Below are 16,938 nucleotides of genomic sequence, written 5' to 3' on the forward strand. Positions count from 1 at the left end.
AGGGATTAATGAAGTGGTGTTCTTCTGTCGCGCTTATGATAATAACGTCGTCTAGGTAGGCGAAGGCGACCGGCTCCATCTTCACACCAACTACGCTATCCAGAGCACGTTGGAACGTGGCACTGGCAGAATGCAGCCTAAAGGGCCTGACCTTCCATTGGTACAATACTCTCCCAGGAACCGTGAACGCCGTATATTGGCGACTATCCCTAGCCATGGATATTTGCAAATTGCCGGCTTTCAAGTCCAACGTGGGGATTTATCGGGCGTGGCGTAAGTTCTTCAGAATGTTTTTGGTTCTCGGGACTGGGTAGGCGTCGGGCACTGAGTGTGCGTTTAACTGACGATAGTCTACACACATGCGCCAATCGCCATTTCGACGGCAACAGTTTATGGTTAATACTCCTGGTCGTCCACAGTCTCAACAGAAATCCCGACGTGGGTTGGAACAGTTCCATCGGAAATGTCCGTTCTCTCCGTATTCTTCGGGCGAGGCCGAGACGGGAGGTAAACTTTGCGGGCGCCTAAGCATCGTGTTAGAGGCGTAAAATTTACCGGGCTGGACCTTCGGGCGAGGCCAAGCCGACCAAAACTATTTCGCGAGAGTAGGAGCAATGGGTGATGTCACTGATCACTTCTGTGATTGGGATGCTCAACCCGTTTTCCGCGTGTCGGAGGCCAAAAATACACCTTCGAGCGAGGCCAATCCGGGTAGAATCTGTCGGGCGGAGTCAGATTGAAGGGAAAAGGAAGTTGGCACGATCGACCTGTCGGGAATGATGTTCACGTACGGGTCACATGCACTCCGAGGAGGAAAGCTAGGGTCTTAGACCAGTCGGGACCGTCTTCCCTCGACGGAGAGGAATATTATATACACTAACCTTGGAGCACCGATCAATCCACTTGTTTGTTTTTGTCGCGTGCCGTCTGCCGATCGCGGCCACTCTGGTTTGGAACCGAGCTCTGACTTAATGTTCTGTCTCAACTTAATATTTATTATCCATAATACGTCGTTTACACCTATAACCTTACATACTACCAATAATTGTATCGTACACCGTCTAGATGTGTACGTTACAACCCACTGGCAGGCGTGAAAGTGCATCTGCATTACCATGAGCAGATGTAGATCGAAACTGGATATCAAAATTGTGGGCCATGAGAATAATAGCCCAACGTTGTAGCCTGTTTGACGTCATCGACGGAAGATGCTTGCCTGGACTCAAAATGGTAACAAGCGGATTGTGGTCTATGATCAGGATAAACTTTCTGCCATTAAGGTATTGGTGAAAATTTTGTTTCTCTCTTTTATCTCTCCGCCATCTGGCTGAAGATGCGAAAGGACTACCCCGATGCCAAAGGATGAGGCATATGTAGCGAGTACTAGCGGTAAATTTTCATCAAAGTTAGCTAGCTGCGTTGCGTTAATGATGTGGGACTTGAGAGCTGTAAAAGCCTGCTGCTGTTTTGGACCAAAAAAGAAGGCTACGTCTTTTCTGCGAAGTTGCCAGCCAACTGCGAACTTTACCCATGAATACTTCCAATTGTTGCAAGTTAGAAGGCGGACACAACAGTTTTAAAGCCTCCAAGCCTCCAATCGCCACAAATACGAATATCGCCACTTGGCTTAGGTACTGGTTACCAAATTCCGGCTTTGGAGATCAATAACTTTTCTGTTTTGTTTAAATTTTACTTGACCTGCGACACGGTTATTTACTTGACCCGGCCATTTGACATTTGACTTGACATACTTTGACATACAAACGACTGCTTTGTGACTTTTTCTAACGCACTTGTGACATACGGCGGTTCTGAACTTGCATTTTTTCCTCTGGTGAGTTTGACCACAACCAGATCAAGATTTAAGATCACCTTTAAACGATCTGGCGTCGATTCCGTTGCTTGCTGGATTTTCTGTGTATTATATATCGCATAACAAGTTGCTCAGCCAAATTTGTAAATTCTTTCGCAAACCACTCCTGGAATTACTTTTGCTGCTGCACTTCGATACCCTGGATTGTCGCTGACAAGGACCGCTCAGCCCGAAGCATTACAGCCCCACCCGCCTATACTAATACTAAAATATACTCCGCTTCCAGAGCAAAACGCTCAAGGACCAACTCAACCTTATAACCACAAATACAAAACAGCATCGAAGCTACTTTAGCTACACTCACGAACAGCTTTCAATGCAAGGTTTCCTCTAGGAACTAGTACAAAACCAGAACAACCTTATGGAACTTCTAATCAAACAAATATCAACTTAAATGGATCCCTTAAGAATATGCTTTTGGAACGCTAATGGCGTTTCCCAGCACACCTAACAAAAAAAAAACATTTCTACATCTTCTATGCGAGCAACCATTCAGACGGCAAAGCTCACGGAGGGACCGGAATCTTATCAAACAGCGCATTAGGCATCACCCTCTGGAGGCGTTTGCTTACAGCCACATCCCTACGAATCAACATAACCAGCGGTCCAGTCACCCTATCGGCTGTGTATTGTCCCACACGATATAATATTTCAGAGAATGAATTTTTAGGCTGAGTTATAAGTCATTGGGTAACTGTTTTATAGCTGCCGGTGACTATATTGCGAAACACCACTTCTGGGACTCTCATCTTATTAACCCCAAAGCACGCCGATTATACAACGCTATTATCAAACCCGGTAATAAGCCAGGAACTCCCACATACTGGTCAGCAGATCCGAACAAAAAACCAAAAATGATCGATTTTTTGGTAACTAGGCGAGTGCCGTCCAGGCTGACACATGTTGAAACCCTGGCGGAATTGTCATCTGACCACTCACTTGTTTTTCTCTGTCTATCTGAACATCCACAATTTTTAGAACGGCCACAATTTTTGACATCCAATACAACAAACTGGCTAAAGTATAAAAAATATATAAGCTCACACTTTGAAGAAAAGCGTCGACTTCGCCGAGACTGGCAGGCACACCGCTCACCAGCCACTAAACAAGGGTTTAAAGAAGCTTGTCGGAAGTTGTCTAAAACTTTACTAGCCTATATAGGTCCACTTTCGCGCACCAGCAACAAATTTCCACTCTGGAGAGCGCAACCAAACATTCAACCACCAATAGAACGTGATTTTCCAATTCGATCACCAACAGGTGGGTGGGACCGTAGTGATGGAAAAAAGGCCATCCTATTCGCCTCTTACTTAAAAATGTATTCCAACCTCATCCTTCCTCCACAATACTTCTTGAAACAAGCACAATCATAAAAGCCATTGCAGAACAGATGAATCCAAAAAAAGCCCCTGGTCTTGATTTAATTTCGCTTAAAATGATAATTAAATTGCCTCTATGCGCAGTCAAAAGCATAACCACCATATTCAACTCAATTCTTAAATGGGGCTATTTTCCCACACAATGGAAAAAGTCTGATATTACAATGATACCAAAACCTTGGTCCTGCAGGCCCATTAGCCTCCTTCCGTGCCTATCAAAGCTATTTAAAGAACACAGCTCCCCCTGCATCACTTCGGCTTCAGGGAAAAGCACGGAACTACCGAACAGGTAAATCGCATAACTGCTGAAATACGAACAGCGTTTGAATGCAGGGAATACTGCAGCGCCATATTCCTAGACGTATCTCAAGCCTTCGATCGCGTTTGGATTGACGGTCTTGTTCATAAAATCAAGACTGCCCTACCACAAAACACCCACAAATTACTGGAATCTTACCTTAAAGACAGAGTATTTACTCTCAGATGCAAAAATTTCTTCTCCGCCAAACATAAAATCGAAGCCGGAGTACCCCAAGAAAGTGTGCTCGGACCGATCTTGTACAACTCTATCCACCTTTGCTGATGACATAGCTATAATCAGTCGTTCAAAATATCCAAAAACAGCAATAGCGTATTTAAAAAAACACCTGGGGGCCGTTGAAAAATGGCTAGCAGATTGGCGCATACAAGTCAAAGAGCAAAAATGCAAACATATTACGTTTACACTCAATCGGGCAATCTGCCCAGCACTGGCCCTAAACAACAAACAAATCTCCCGAGTCGAGGAAGTCACATACCTGGGCATCCACAGGGGGCTTACCTGGAGAAAGCACATTGAATCGAAGAAGATTTATCTAAAACGCAATGCCAACAGTTTTCACTGCTCATCAATTCCCGCTCACCCTTGCCACTGGAACTCAAAGTACTTACTTACAACTCTTGTTTAAAGCCAATCTGGATGTCCGGGTCTGAATTCTGGGGAAACGCAAACAGTAGCAACATAGAAATCATCCAACGAATACAGTCGAAGATACTACGAACAATAACTGGAGCCTCCTGGGTTATTTGCAACGGAAATATCCATAGGGACCTGTATATAAAACCCGTTAAAGAAGAAATTGATAGTAAATTTTCGAAGTACGAAGCTAGACTATCAATACGTCCAAATAAACTAGTCAGGCAGGTCAGGCGGCTCAGTAACCACTCTCGGTTAAAGCGCAACTCCCTTCCACTCCTGCCCAAGTTAGGGCTATTAAACAATTAACAATTTTAATACAGTGTAGGTTAAAATTTTAATACTTATTGTAAGTCTCTTCTAGATAAGATTCAATAAACAAATAAAAGGTATAAAAAATGTAACGCATTGATTGGATCCTGTTTGTATATGTTCACTTTGAGCGCTGCAAAGATTTTTGTTGTTGTCTCAAAGGTTTCTGCAACTATGAATATATCTTCAAGAGTTGGCTATGACTTTCGAAGAGCAGATGCTATGTATTATGATCTGATCTCGTATCATCTCATCTCACCGAATTGTTTTTTAATAGTTCGATGAAAGGAAATAGTCTTTTTTTTTGTTCTGCACTAACCGAATACTCGTTGAAGAGCTGCGATAATTGTTCCAGATATGACTTCCAATTTTGAGATAAAACGGTTTACACAAGAATGTTGTGTTCCTGCGGCTGCTTTACGAATTACACAAAAACGATATATTCTTTTGGCTGAGATTCTTCTTTTCATCCTCGTCGCCAATAATGTTGGCAGTAGCAATCTCGTCGAGTGCTTGGTACAGACTGATTTTATTTAGAGATCAGCGAGAGAATGAACATAAGTAACGTGTGTTTGTGTACATGTGTGTGCTTATAGAACGAAGGAATACATAATAGTTTTGGATGTAAGAGGTAGCGAAAATAAATTTTGCTTATACATAACAGTATATAAGACGGAGCGAGCCGGATCGGCCGACTACAACATATAGCTCCCATTTCCAATTTTTTATTTTTCTATTTTTTTTTTTTTTGTTAGTTTTTTGATATATAGTAACGGTTAATTATTTTAAAATTACGGTGTAAATTTGATCAAAATCGGTCGACATTATCATATAGCTACCATGGGAACGACCGGAATATTTAAAAATATACATTAACAAAACCATTATAACTTCTCTGATTTTAATTAATTTTTTTAATTATTTTGGGCACACAAATGCTTATTTTTATTCAATTCGGATAACGATATCATACAGCTGCCATAGGAACGATCAAATAATTTTAAATTTACTTAAGCATGTAAGGATATAATTCAAAATGTAGATGATTTAAAGAATATTTAACTTTTGCAATATCTGCAAGGGTTTATTAACTTGGCTAACGTTAGACGTTCCTACTAATAACTAACATAATACGAAGCCTTACATAGATTAAGAACTAGACAAGACCACTCATATCTGTCAAAAAAAAAACTTGTACACTTTTGCATAATATTAAAATTAAACTAACCATTATAACATTTCAAACAAATTAACTCACAGCGAATTATTGAGTCTTATGTCGAAAAAAGACAAGGAACAACATATGGACCACCAAATCAAAGGGCGATGACCATATTTATTGATGATATAAACATGCCTGTCATTAACGAATGGGGAGATCAAATCACAAACGAAATTGTGCGACAGATGATAGAACAGCGTGGGTTTTACTCATTGGAGCGGCCAGGCGATTTTTCAACCATTATGGACATACAATTGCTCTCAGCTATGATACATCCAGGAGGAGGAAGAAATGATATCCCAAACCGTTTAAAGCGTCATTTATGTATTTTTAACTGTACCTTACCAAGTAATAATTCATTAGACCAAATTTTTAAAAGTATTGGCGCAGGGTACTTTTGTACTGAAAGGTTTAATGACGAGGTTGTAGAAGTTATTCCTCTTTTAGTTCCATTGACTAGAATTTTTTGGCAAAATGTAAAGATAAAAATGTTACCAACACCAGCTAACTTTCATTACATTTTTAATTTGAGAGATCTTTCTCGAATATGGGAAGGAATTCTTAAAGTTAAATATGAGGAATGCAAAACAGTGGAGCAAGTCCTAAAACTATGGTGCCATGAGTGTACCAGAGTTATTTCAGACCGTTTCACAGCTGAAAAGGATAAAATTTGGTTTATAGCTAGGATGAAATCTGACGCCGAATTAATTATAAAAGAAATCATTGAATACTACCCAGAAGAGCCCACATATTGGGTTGACTTTTTACGTGACGCTCCAGAAGGTCAGGAAGAAGAGGACGAGGAAATGTCTTTTGAGCCCCCTAAAGTATATGAAGAAATACCAAGGTCAGTAAAACAAAAATAGTAACTTGTTATACCCGTTCTTCACAGGACAAAAATGAATTTATGCAGAAAGAAGCGTTAAAATAGTAGTATAATTGTTTTGGATTACAATTAACCGTAAGTTAGCTATGACTGAGTTTTACCCATCCGTTAGTCTGTTTGCCGTTTGTTTGCTTAAACGTCAAGATTTCATGTAAAAATTACATTTATTAGTTGAGTTTATCAATATTTATATACACCTTACACTTAAAGGGGTCTATGCCGTACCTATATATTTTGCTGAATTCGAATCATTTTGTTAAATCTAAATATCCCTTCAGTTTCTCTCCTCGAGAGTAGAAGACTCCCTTAACAAGTACCCATGCGAATACGGAACAATTGGCCAATGAGTACGGGCACTTCATAGTCGAGAAACTCGATTATAGATATATTTTTTTGTTTTATCTATACATGTTTATTTTAATAGTTTTGATTTTGTGAGAACAAAAGTAATGGTATTTATGTCACAGTTTAATGAGTATATAAGAGGATATAATATGGACATGGTTTTTTTTATGGACGCTTTAAAGCATCTGATGATAGTTTCCCGCATTGTTAGTAATCCAAGAGGAAACGCATTACTTGTTGGAGTAGGTGGATCCGGAAAACAGAGCTTAACAAGACTAGCTTCTTTTATAGCTGGCTACAAATTTTTTCAAATTACATTAACACGCTCTTATAATACTGGAAATTTAATTGAAGACTTAAAGTTTTTGTACCGAACTGCTGGTCTTGATGGAAATGGAATGACTTTTATATTTACCGACAATGAAATTAAAGAAGAGTCCTTCTTAGAATTTATCAATAACATTCTAAGCTCTGGCGAAATTGCTAATCTTTTTGCTAAAGATGAACTGGATGAAATGTATGGAGAGTTAATTCCAATAATGAAAAACTTCAGCCTCGTCGACCAGCTACTCAAGACAATCTCTACGATTTTTTCATATCGCGCGCCCGTTTTAATCTTCACATAGTCCTTTGTTTTTCTCCAGTTGGAGAAAAGTTTCGTATGCGTTCACTAAAGTTTCCTGGACTTATATCTGGATGTGTAATAGACTGGTTCCAAAAATGGCCGGAAGATGCTCGAGTCGCAGTCTCAAGACACTATTTGTCTGATTTTCAGATTGTTTGTAGTGACAAAATTAAAGATCAGGTTATTGATATAATGAGTTGGATTCATGAGACGGTTCAAGACACTTGTATAAGCTATTACGATCGGTTTCGAAGAGTTACTTTTGTCACTCCAAAGTCACTGATATCATTCCTAGAAAGTTATAAGCTGTTATACAAAGACAAACAAGATCACATCGTAATAATGTCGGAGCGAATGAGCTCTGGGTTGGACAAACTTGATGAAGCAGGAGCATCTGTCGCAATACTAAAAACAGATTTAATTGAAATGAATAAAGTAATTGCTTTTGCTAGTGGGGAAGCGGAAGAAGTTTTAGCCACTGTAGAGCAATCAAAAGCTGCAGCTGAAATAGTTAAATTGGAGGTAGCACAAAAAAAAAGTCAAGCCGAAGTTCTTGTAAAAAATATATCAGCAGTAAAACATGTTGCGGAAGCAAAATTAGAAAAAGCTCTTCCTGCACTGGAGGAAGCAGAAGCAGCTTTAAAAACTATAAAAGCAGCTGATATTGCTACAGTCAGAAAACTGGGGAAACCTCCCTACCTAATAACCCTAATAATGGATTGCGTTTGTATATTATTTAGAAGAAAAATAAAACCTATTCGGCCTGACACAGATAAATCTTTTATACAAAGTTCTTGGGAAGAATCATTAAAGGTCATGTCTGATACAAGCTTCCTAAGAAAAATCGTAGAGTATCCTACAGATTTGATTAACGCTGAAATGGTCGATATGATGGTGCCGTATTTTCAATATCCGTAAGTTTTAAACAAACCACTTTTTTTTAACTAATTTTTGTTTTAAAGTTGAAAGGACTTTTTCATAGGCTGGGATAGGCTTCAGTCTGGCCAGAGTCCTCTACAGGTAAATTTGTTGCGTAGAGAAAAACAGACCTCGGAAACTGGGCCCTGCGCGAATCGAAGGGGAGTGCGCGGGGAAATCGGCGGAGATTTCCCCGTCCGGCAAGCGTTCGGATTGCGCAGAGAAAACCTCGGAAAAACGAAAATACGGGAGCTTGTCCGACGTGGATTTGCACGCGGGCAGCTTTGTCTTCCGCGTTGCATAGAGAAAACAGACCTCGGAGACGCAACTCAGAAGTCTCACTTGCCCAAAGAGCCCCTCTGTAAAATTTACTAAATGTTACTAGCCTGTCCCTAGCCTGGACGTGAGTAGGAAAAGTCCGGCGGTAGTTTTCCCGCGCTTTTCTCCGGTCTGGTAAGCGTTCGTATTGCGTACAGAAAATAGACCTCGGAGACGCAACACGAGAACTTGCCCGACCTGGAGTAGCACGTGGGTGGCATTGGTGTCCGCGTTGCGTAGATAAAACAGACCTCGGAAACGCTATGCGGCAACCTGACCAACCCGAAAAAGCACTCCCCGAAGTTCACTAAATTTTATTAGTCTGTCACGAGCCTGGACGTGGGTAGAAAAGACCGGCGGTAGTTTCCCGCGCTTTTCCCCGGTCTGGTAAGCGTTCGTATTGCGTAGAGAAAACAGACCTCGGAGACGCAACACGTGAACTTGCCCGACCAGGAGTAGCACGTGGGTGGCTTTGGTGTCCGCGTTGCGTAGAGAAAACAGACCTTGGAAACGCAACGCGGCAACCTGGCCAACCCCAAAAAGCACTCCCCGAAGTTCACTAAATTTTATTAACTGTCCCTAACCTGGACGTGAGTAGAAAAGACCGTCGGTAGTTTCCCGCGCCTTTCTCCGGTATGGTAAGCGTTTGTATTGCGTAGAGAAAACAGACCTCGGAGACGCAACACGAGAACTTGCCCGACCTGGAGTAGCACTTGGGTAAAGAAAAGCCTAGTACTACGTTACCTAACTTTCCTAGCCTGAGTGCGAAGATCAAACTATCTTTTCCCGCTTAAAGGTAACTTGTTACTAGCTTCGTCGCGAATCGCTCCTCCTGGGGTATTCTGTAGAGTCGTCGTGTTGTTCTTCGCGCGGATGATATTTTTTCAGATCGCCTATGCCAGCTGTACGCCTCTTCCGGCCGTCTACCTGCTGTAGCCGCATGACATTTGATGCAAGTTTTCCGTTAAAACAATCGCTGGCCTTGGAAAGATGGTGAAGACGGACAAGCACCTGTGAACCTATTTGGGGTCGCCACTCGCGTCGCCTCAGGTTGTAGTGTCGACTTTGTTCCTGAGAAGCTATCTGATTGGTTTCCAGGGCCGTGCGGAACGCTTCCTTTTGGCTCGTTTCGTTGGGTCCAATGGCGACGCATTTAACTCGGGTGCGACCGCATCGAAGAGGGCACATGGCAACCTAGGCTCCCGCCCTTGTACTAGATAAGCCCCGTGCTATCTGAGATGCTGGTGCTTATGGCGAGGGAGATCTCGGGCAGTAGTTGGTCCCATATCCGATGATCCTGATTCACATATTGTGCTATCATTGTCTTGATAGTACGGTTGGCGCGCTCCGTCGGATTTTGCTGGGGGGAGTACGGAGCGGTGTATTCCAGTTGATTACCGTTGTTCCGGCAGAACGCCCGGAAGCTTCGGCTGGTGAATTGCGTGCCGTTGTCGCAAATCAACCTTCTGGGGGCTCCAAAGCGAGAGAGCATCCTTTCTCGGAATCCGAACTCCAGTTGGGCGGCAGTGGCCTTCTTCAATGAGATGAGCTCTACCCACTTGGAGAATATATCGATGAATACCAGGAGCGCGAACGGCTCCGTAGGTTGGCGAGTGAGCATCTTGCTGGCTGGTTTACGCTGACTAACCTTGTACTGTTGGCAGGTCAGACAGATAGTGACATACCGTACCACGTCCCGATGAAGTCCAGGCTAGAAGTAACGTTGGGCGATCCTCCTGAGTGTCTTCCGGATGCCCAGGTGCTCGGCGGAGGGTTGGTCGTGGCATTCTCCAAGTACTCGTTGACGCTGTTCTCGGGGTACGCACAGCTTTCTGGAGTTGCCTACCCTGACGCCTGTGGGATGCCCTATGTGTCTATAGAGCTGTCCATTATCCAGGGAGTAGTCCGGAAATTTCTCGGGACGTCTTTGGACCTGCTCTTGCATCTTTCATACCCATTTGCAGTGTCACTTAAGTTCCGCGAGTAACTGGAGTCTTCCGAGTGGTTGCCGGGAGGGGGCGTCGGCGACCACGTTGTATTTACCCTTCCGGTAAATTACGTCGAACTGGTACTGTTGAAGTTCCAATGCCCACCGAGCTATCCGTCCCGTCCCGTACCGTTAATGGAAGTCAACCATTTGAGGGCCAGGTGATCTGTGATCACGTCAAACTTATAACCCTTTCCATGTAGCAACGTAGCTTTCGGGTGGCCCACACAATGGCGAGGCACTCTTTTTCCGTGGCCGAGTAGTTCTCCTCTGTCTGCTCGAGTCGACGGCTCACGTAGGCGATTACTCGTTCGTCGCCCCCAATGTTCTGGGTGAGGACCGCGCCGAGTCCTTGGTCGCTGTCGTCCGTCTGAAGTTGGAACTTATAAAAAAATTTGGGCAGGTCAATACCGGGGCGGACGTCAGTCGCGCCTTAAGTAAATCGAACGCCTGCTGTTGGGGTTCTTCCCAGCTCCACTTTTCTCCCTTCCTCAGAAGACGCGACATTGGTTGTACTAGGGAGGCAAAGTCTTGGACATAACGTCTGTACCAAGATGCGATTCCGAGATGGCGGCGAAGTTCCTTGACGTTAGTCGGGGGATGTAGTCCCTGAATTGCCGCTGTTTTGTTTGGGTCTGTCCTGATGCCTTCCTCGCTGATCAGGTGACCCAAATACACTAATCTTTTTTGGAAGAAATTGCACTTACCCCTTAAGCGCAGATTTTCTTCTCGGAGGCGCCGGAAGACTTCCCTCAGATTGAGCGCATGGTTCTCCCACGTTGCCCCGATGACGATGGTGTCGTCTAAATAAGCGAAGGCGTGGGGCTCCATATCGGGGCCGATAACGCTGTCCAGGGCACGTTGGAAAGTCGCTGGGGCTCGGAATGAAGTCCAAAGAGTCCACGTCCGGGGACAGTGAATGCGGTGCATTCTCGACTGGCTTTCGCCATGGGAATCTGTCAGTACCCGTTTTTGAGGTCCAACGTGGAGATGTACCGGTCGTTCCGTAGATGTTCCAGGATATGGTTGATGCGTGGAAGCGGGTACGCGTCGGGTATGGAGTATGCGTTGAGTTGACGATAGTCAACGCACATTCGCATGTCCCCTGTCTTCTTTCGGACCAGCACCAGCGGTGCGCTGTGCGGGCTTCGAGAGGGTTCGATTCGTCCGTCCTGCAGCAGTACGTCCACCTGTTCGTTGATGATACGCTGCATGCCCGGGTTCTTGGGATAACACCGCTGTTTCAGTGGCTTATCTTGTGCTGGCTAAGCGTTCCTGACTCGCGAGATACTTCCGAAAAGGGTTCCTTTTCTTGGCCACGGCGGCATCCGGTAGCGGCTGGAGGTTGTACTGATGGTGACATCGGCCGTTGTTATTTCCGTGGTAGTGCCGGGAGGATCGGTGGTGGCGAGTGGTCCGATGGAACTGGGGTTGGGTTCTGGCCCGCGGTCGACGCGATGTGATGCCTTGGGGCGGGTATGGGACCCGAGTAGTTCGCCCGTTGCATCATCAGGCCTAGTTCTAACACAAAGAATGTGAAAGGCTCGCCGCCTTGCTGGTGGCGGGCCCTGATTGCATCCTCCAGGCGCTGATTATACCGTGGAGGGAGGAAAAACTCCAAGAACTCCCGCTTGAAAGTTTCCCAGGGCGATCGGGCCGCGGGATTGGAGCCTCGGGTGACGTTGTTCTGGGGACGGCACGATGAGAAGCGTGCCCCCTGCGCGGGCATCGGTGAGGTGGACCGGTTGGTCACTACATTTGGTGTAGGAGCCTCCAATGCGGCGAAGCGTTCCCGGAGCGCTGTGGTTGGACCCTCCGATGATGCGAGCCGGGGTCGCAGTTCGTTCACCTGGCCGTGGGTGTTCAAACAGAACTCCTTCCGGAGTGCTGGCTTCCGGGGTGCTCCTGGTGTGAGCGGGCTGGGTAAGCGCTCGGGGGGGCTGCGCAGTTGGTCGCTAGGATGCTCGTAATGGGCGGCGCAGATGCGGAGTAGATTGGCGTTGTCGTTAGTGGCAGTACCGATTTCCCTATTTACTCTTTGTCTAGGCTTTTAAATCTTGGGTGCTCCTAATCAAAACAAAATCTCACGGCTGGACATGGGTCTTTAAGCCATGCGGTTGATACCAAAAAAAAACCCAACTCCTACAGGATTCCTAGGACGTCCCTGAGTCGTCCCTGTTCGGGCGCCTAACTGCAAGGACTTTTTCATAGGCTGGGATAGGCTTCAGTCCGACCAGTGTCCTTTACAGTTAAATTTGTAGAAACACAGGAGACGAAAACGGGACTGGGAGTTGCCGCCGGGATTTTGTAATCGGGATCACGAGGCCGGCCTCGTCCGTGTTGCATAGAGAAAAACAGACCTCGGAAACGCCACACGAAAACGGGACCGGCGTAGGTTTAACTTGCGGGGATTTCGAATGTGCCCTGCGCGGAGCAAAGGGGAGAGCGCGGGGAAATCGGTGGAGACTTGCACGTCCGGCAAGCGTTCGGATTGCGCAGAGTAAACCTCAAAAATACGGGAGCTTGTCCGACGTGGATGTGCACGCGGGCAGCTTTGACTTCCGCGTTGTGTAGAGAAAACAGACCTCGGAAACGCAACTTATAAGTCTCACTGGCCCGAAGCGCCCCTCTGTGGAATTTATTAAATGTTACTAGCCTGTCCCTATCCTGGACGTGAGTAGGAAAAGTCCGGCGGTAGTTTTCCCCCGCTTTTCTCCGGTCTGGTAAGCGTTCGTATTGCGTACAGAAAATAGACCTCGGAGACGCAACACGAGAACTTGCTCGACCTGGAGTAGCACGTGGGTGGCATTGGTGTCCGCGTTGCGTAGAGAAAACAGACCTCGGAAACGCAATGCGGCAACCTGACCAACCCGAAAAAGCACTCCCCGAAGTTCACTAAATTTTATTAGTCTGTCACTAGCCTGGACGTGGGTAGAAAAGACCGGCGGTAGTTTCCCGCGCTTTTCCCCGGTCTGGTAAGCGTTCGTATTGCGTAGAGAAAACAGACCTCGGAGACGCAACACGTGAACTTGCCCGACCAGGAGTAGCACGTGGGAAACGCAATGCGGCAACCTGGCCAACCCGAAAAAGCACTCCCCGAAGTTCACTAAATTTTATTAGATGTCCCTAACCTGGACGTGAGTAGAAAAGGCCGGCGGTAGTTTCCCGCGCTTTTCTCCGGTATGGTAAGGGTTCGTATTGCGTATAGAAAACAGACCTCGGAGACGCAACACGAGAACTTGCCCGACCTGGAGTAGCACGTGGGTAGCCTTGGTGTCCGCGTTGCGTAGAGAAAACAGCCCTCGGAAACGCAATACGGCAACCTGGCCAATCCGAAAACACTTCGCGAAGTTCACTAAATTTTATTACCAACACTTGGGGTTTTTAATTTCACAAGTTTGTCTTCCTTTTATTTATTCTTTTATTCTCCCTAACCTTCGCACTCAGTACTGCCTGCCTCTGATCTCTGTTGCTTATCTTACTCTTGAGCTTGATCTGATGACGCCGCCCGCTGGTTCCTTCGCTGAGTTTTCCTGGTGGTCCGTCCTGTTCGGCTGCCGTAAAAGAAAGAGACCGATCTCAGCGGATCGCTGTGCCACGTCGACACCCTGGTTTTTGCGCTTTACAGCACGCTCGCGTTATCAGCACTAAGCTTGCCTTTAACAGCACGCTCGCGCTTAACAGCACGCCATCCGCGCTAAGCTTGCCTTTAACAGCACGCTTTGTTTAACAGAACGCTCGCATGTTCACGGGTGATTGCGATAATTTTAACAGCACGCTTGGCGCTTAACAGCACGATCGCATGTTCACGGGTGATTGCGATAATTTTAACAGCACGCTTGGCGCTTAACAGCACGTTCGCATGTTCACGGGTGATTGCTATAATATTAACAGCACGCTTGGCGCTTAACAGCACGCTCGCATGCTCACGGGCGAATGTGATAACTTATCGATACGATCGACTTTCGACCCGACTGTCCAGCTGACCGATCTTGCTGATCAACACTGGCAACCTCGCGCGCTTATTTAAAACTAGGATAACTTAGGTTTTAAGCTTAAATTTATATTTGTAAACTTAACATGTAATGAGAACTTAACATAATACTGCCTTCAATGGCTGAGATACTGGGTTTTCATGTGGGGAAAATGTGAGGTGCCTTGAGCGTCCTCACAAAGTTTCTGAGTTCGATCGTGTGAAGCAATTGAACATCGGAGTCACGGGCTCTCTTCAGATCGGAGTGAGTCGCTTTGCTGTTAAAGACATATTTGGTGACGAGAGTTGATGGGTTGAGTGTTTTGTCTCTGTGCTCTTGTCTTATGCTATGCACTTATGGTTGTTGGACTTAAAATTTTGAATTTTTTAAGAAGCGATTTTTATAGCTTAAACCGATTTATTCCGGGCAAAAAGAAATTTTATGTGTATTACTCATGTTTATGCTGCTGCAGTAAGCAATTTTTAGTTTTTTTAAGCCGAGTTTAAGGTGTTTTTCGGTGTTTAAAGAGGAGCTTCACAAAACTGCGACTATTTCTCTCTGTAACTGTGCTCACATGCCTTTCAAAGCAATTTATCTTTTCGGGCCGTTCTCGTATACAGCTCAAAATTACAATGGTTACAATTAAAATTCATATATATGATGGAGGGACCGGTGGAGGGACCGGTTTCGCACAGGCTGAAATTGTTGATGTTTTTATTATTGTAATTTTTTTTATGTCCAGGCCCTTTGCTCAGGCATCGCCGGTCAAAAAAAGTTTTGTTGATTTTTTTTTTAAATTTTATATTTTGCATATGCACGTACATTCACAATATGGGGACCATAGCGGCCCGGGCAATCCTTCGGGCATTTATTTTTTAATTGCGGAATTTCATTTTTTTTGTGGTGTTACTTTGGGTTTCTCCACTACGATTTCTGGTATATATGTTGGAGATGGTTAAGTCGTTTTTTTTTCATGTTAATTTTTTGTAAGTTGTTTCAGATGATCCAGCTCCGAATTGAACTGACATCCCTTATTCCAACTTATGTTGTCATTAGGGGCTCTTTGCCTTAGTTCCTTCTTTTTCACTTAGTTTTTACATTGCTGATTTGTGTACACTCTTTGGGTACTATGTTTTAAAATTGTTTTTAGTTCACGAATTCACTTTATTTCATTTCATTCGATGTAAAATGTTGTCACACAGGTGAGACTCATTTTCTTTTAAAGTGTTTTATATATATATATCTTTTCATTGTTAAAAACAATTTTCACTTTCATTGTTAAAACAAATTTTCACTTTCACTCCTGAAACTTTTAAATCCGAAGATTGCAGGTTCGTGTCCTACCACGGTCGCCATGTAGAATTATGTAATGTGTTTCCTAATTTCACAGCATATATTTTTCACAGGTTATTAAAATAAAAAAAATTTTTCGATATATTTTTAGAACCGTTTTATTGAAGTTCAAAATTAATAATAACGTTTTACAAATCAGTGCATTGCGGATGCATTGCCTGCAGCGGCCAGCAGAGGCCCTATATATAAGAAATCTATGCTCATATATAAGCGAGAGCGCAAGAAGAGTTGTATATGCATACTTTGGGTGCCAAGCGATTAGGCTATGGTAATATGATGACACTTGCACTTTCCGCATGTCTGGCTCTGATGCGCGTTTTGGGTGGTCGTATTTCTGTTAGCCACTTCAGTTAAAAGTATCACCAAGTTGGCATTGGTACAGTGGGTACTCGATACAACGATATATGCAAACTATAATAAAAATATTAACTGTAAACTGTGAACATATAAACTATAAACTGCAAGCATATAAATATTGTCACGTAACAAGGAAGTGTTTTGACTTAAAAAATGAATACAAATCTTTCACTTACATAACGATTAATTATTCCCGTTTCTTTTTCGATTTCAGACAGTACACATTTGAAGCAGCTAAGGTGGCTTGTGGTAACGTAGCTGGACTGTTATCTTGGACAATGGCTATGGCAAAGTACTTTGAAGTAAATAAGGAGGTATTACCACTAAAAGCAAATCTAGCTGTCCAGGAGGCTAAATATCAGAAAGCTTCAGGTGACCTCCAAGAAGCTGAAGAATTACTTATGCAAAAAGAAAACGAATTGGCTGAAGTACAA

At 44.2% G+C, this 16,938-nt stretch overlaps 1 protein-coding gene across 1 annotated transcript; it reads left to right on the forward strand.

The window, feature by feature from the left end:
• Positions 1-5,786: 5,786 nt before the first annotated feature.
• On the forward strand, positions 5,787-16,932 carry LOC128266034 (dynein axonemal heavy chain 5-like; the record flags this gene model as incomplete). Its single annotated transcript, XM_053002308.1, has 3 exons — positions 5,787-6,588; positions 7,052-8,511; positions 16,719-16,932. Coding segments are annotated over exons 2-3 (1,092 nt in total), but the record flags the coding sequence as incomplete, so codon positions are not given.
• Positions 16,933-16,938: the final 6 nt, after the last annotated feature.

Source organism: Drosophila gunungcola, unplaced genomic scaffold (assembly GCF_025200985.1).
Source record: "Drosophila gunungcola strain Sukarami unplaced genomic scaffold, Dgunungcola_SK_2 000235F, whole genome shotgun sequence".
In the NCBI taxonomy this organism is placed as follows: Eukaryota; Metazoa; Arthropoda; class Insecta; order Diptera; family Drosophilidae; genus Drosophila; species Drosophila gunungcola.